This window comes from Sinocyclocheilus grahami, unplaced genomic scaffold, assembly GCF_001515645.1.
Source record: "Sinocyclocheilus grahami isolate Dianchi unplaced genomic scaffold, SAMN03320097.WGS_v1.1 scaffold628.1, whole genome shotgun sequence".
NCBI lineage: Eukaryota > Metazoa > Chordata > Actinopteri > Cypriniformes > Cyprinidae > Sinocyclocheilus > Sinocyclocheilus grahami.
Genome location: NW_015505807.1, coordinates 364,231 through 366,515, shown reverse-complemented (window position 1 = coordinate 366,515; position 2,285 = coordinate 364,231). Strand labels below are relative to the sequence as shown.

General features: G+C 39.6%; 1 protein-coding gene across 1 annotated transcript in view; it reads right to left on the bottom strand.

The window, feature by feature from the left end:
• The window catches only part of LOC107558003 (parafibromin-like), a 38,285-nt gene extending 36,587 nt beyond the window's left edge, over nucleotides 1-1,698 (bottom strand). Inside the window, exon 1 of the mRNA XM_016241604.1 lies at nucleotides 1,544-1,698. Coding sequence (XP_016097090.1) covers nucleotides 1,544-1,674 — 131 coding nt within the window. The 5' untranslated portion in view covers nucleotides 1,675-1,698. The remainder of the gene's footprint in view (nucleotides 1-1,543) is intronic.
• Nucleotides 1,699-2,285: the final 587 nt, after the last annotated feature.

The following is a 2,285-nucleotide window of genomic DNA, read 5'->3' as shown; positions in this document are numbered from 1 at the left end:
GTCAGCAGAAGGAAGCATGAAGTGCTCCAAAATTTCCTGGTAGATGGCTGCGCTGACTGTGGACTTCAGAAAACACAGTGGACCAAAGTCCTCTTTTCAGATGAAAGTAAATTTTGCATTTCATTTGGAAATCAAGGTCCCAGAGTCTGGAGGAAGAGTGGAGAGGCACAGAAACCACGTTGCTTGAAGTCCAGTGTGAAGTTTCCACAGTCTGTGATGATTTGGGCTGATGATTTGGGCTGCCATGTCATCTGCTGGTGTTGGTCCACTGTGTTTTCTGAAGTCTACAGTCAACGCAGCCATCTACCAGGAAATTTTAGAGCACTTCATGCTTTCTTCTGCTGACAAGCTTTATGGAGATGCTGATTTCATTTTCCAGCAGGACTTGGCACCTGCCCACACTGCCAAAAGCACCAAAAGCTGGTTCAATAACCATGGTGTTACTGTGCTAGATTGGCCTGCAAACTCAATAACTTGACCTGCGTTATTGTCAAGAGGAAGATGAGACACCAGACCCAACAATGCAGATGACCTGAAGGCCGATCACCGGTAAACTGAAGCGCTCTTTTAACTTAACCAAACGCATTCTATATGAGATAAATCAGATATACATCAAATAAACACAATATTACAACGTACAATTGCACAAAAGGCTGCAAACGATTATTTATCGGCTTTAAGATATCGGCCAAATTTTCTTATCAGGCCGATAACAGGAAAAATGAGCATTTATCGGCCGATAGATATAGTGTGGCCGATATATCGTGCATCCCTAATATATATATATATATATATATATATACACACATACATACATACATACATATACATATATATTTTTTTGCATTTATAAAATAAATTTTCAACCCCGAGTTCGATTTAAATTTAATCACAGCTGAACCTACAAGCCAATAATTTGGGAACCTTTCAAAAATATAAATTTTCATCCAAATGTGTTACAAAGCACAGCAACCTTGGACAAACCTTAAATATGACACATGAAAAAAAATAACCACAGCATAACATGGTGTGCAGAACAGTCGACCATGAACAGTTAGAGCACCCAGCCAAAAAAAAAAAAAGTCTTGTTGTGGTTCCATGGTACAGTGATAGTGTTACGTGATATTTTGATTTCCATATGGGTCTTTACACTTTCCTCCAGTATATTACGTCCAAAAACAAACTCTGGAGATCCTATTTTGTGGTACCAAGTTACTTTGGATTACAAAGTTTTAAACTCCCAATCAGAGCAGATAATAACGATTCAACAGAGTAACAAACGAGAAGTTGTTACGCAGCATCAGTGCAGCTTTAAATGTTGTCTGTACAAACAGCTCAGTGCGTTTTAAACATCAGCCAACACATTAGTTACAATCTCCCAGTGTCCATGCACGTAACTACACGGACTTACAGACACACAACACTTTATCCTGTACAAGAACAAGTCAACACAACACGAGTTTAGCAGCAGTAGCGCACTAGCGGCTAAAGCAGCTCAGCTCAAAACAAGACGAAGAACTGAGCGGAACAAGCGCACACTTACCCCCAAATGACATAGTTAGTCTTGACATCTTTAGGCCAGGAGAATTCTCCGAAAATAACTTCATCCCCTTTCGCAACAATCTCCTTTTTCTGGATGTTGTACAGGCGAAGAACACTCAACACGTCCGCCATGATCGCGCCTCCTCATTACGAGTGTTTTATTTAAGACCCAGCAACTTCTCAGCACTGGGCTGCCTCGAATAGTGCCTATATAAAATTAATGAATCACAATTATATTTAAGCATATTGGTTGGGCTTCGACCGCAAAAGAGACAGCATAAGCAGGTCAAGTATAGGGATTATTTATAGACGAATAAAAGTTAAGTATTAGAAAGTATTTAAGACTTGAATGCACAGCTCAGGCAAATCTGGGGCAGCTAAACAGAACAGCCTCAGGTACCAGTCAAATATCAACTGTGTTTGACACACACACACACACACACACACACACACACACACACACACACACACACACACACACACACACACACACACACACACAGGTTTGTTTTTGTGAAAAGTGGGGACATCCCATAGGCGTAATGGTTTTTCTACTGTACAGACCATATATTCTATTGCCCTACACCAACCCTACCCCTAAACTATGGGGGTAGAATTGTTGCTTAATTCCAAATAAATAGATTATGATCCACAAATAAATAGAATGAGATCCACAAATACATCTTAAAGTTTCACAAACATGAATTAAATTCGCAAATAAATCAAATGAGATTTGCAAATAA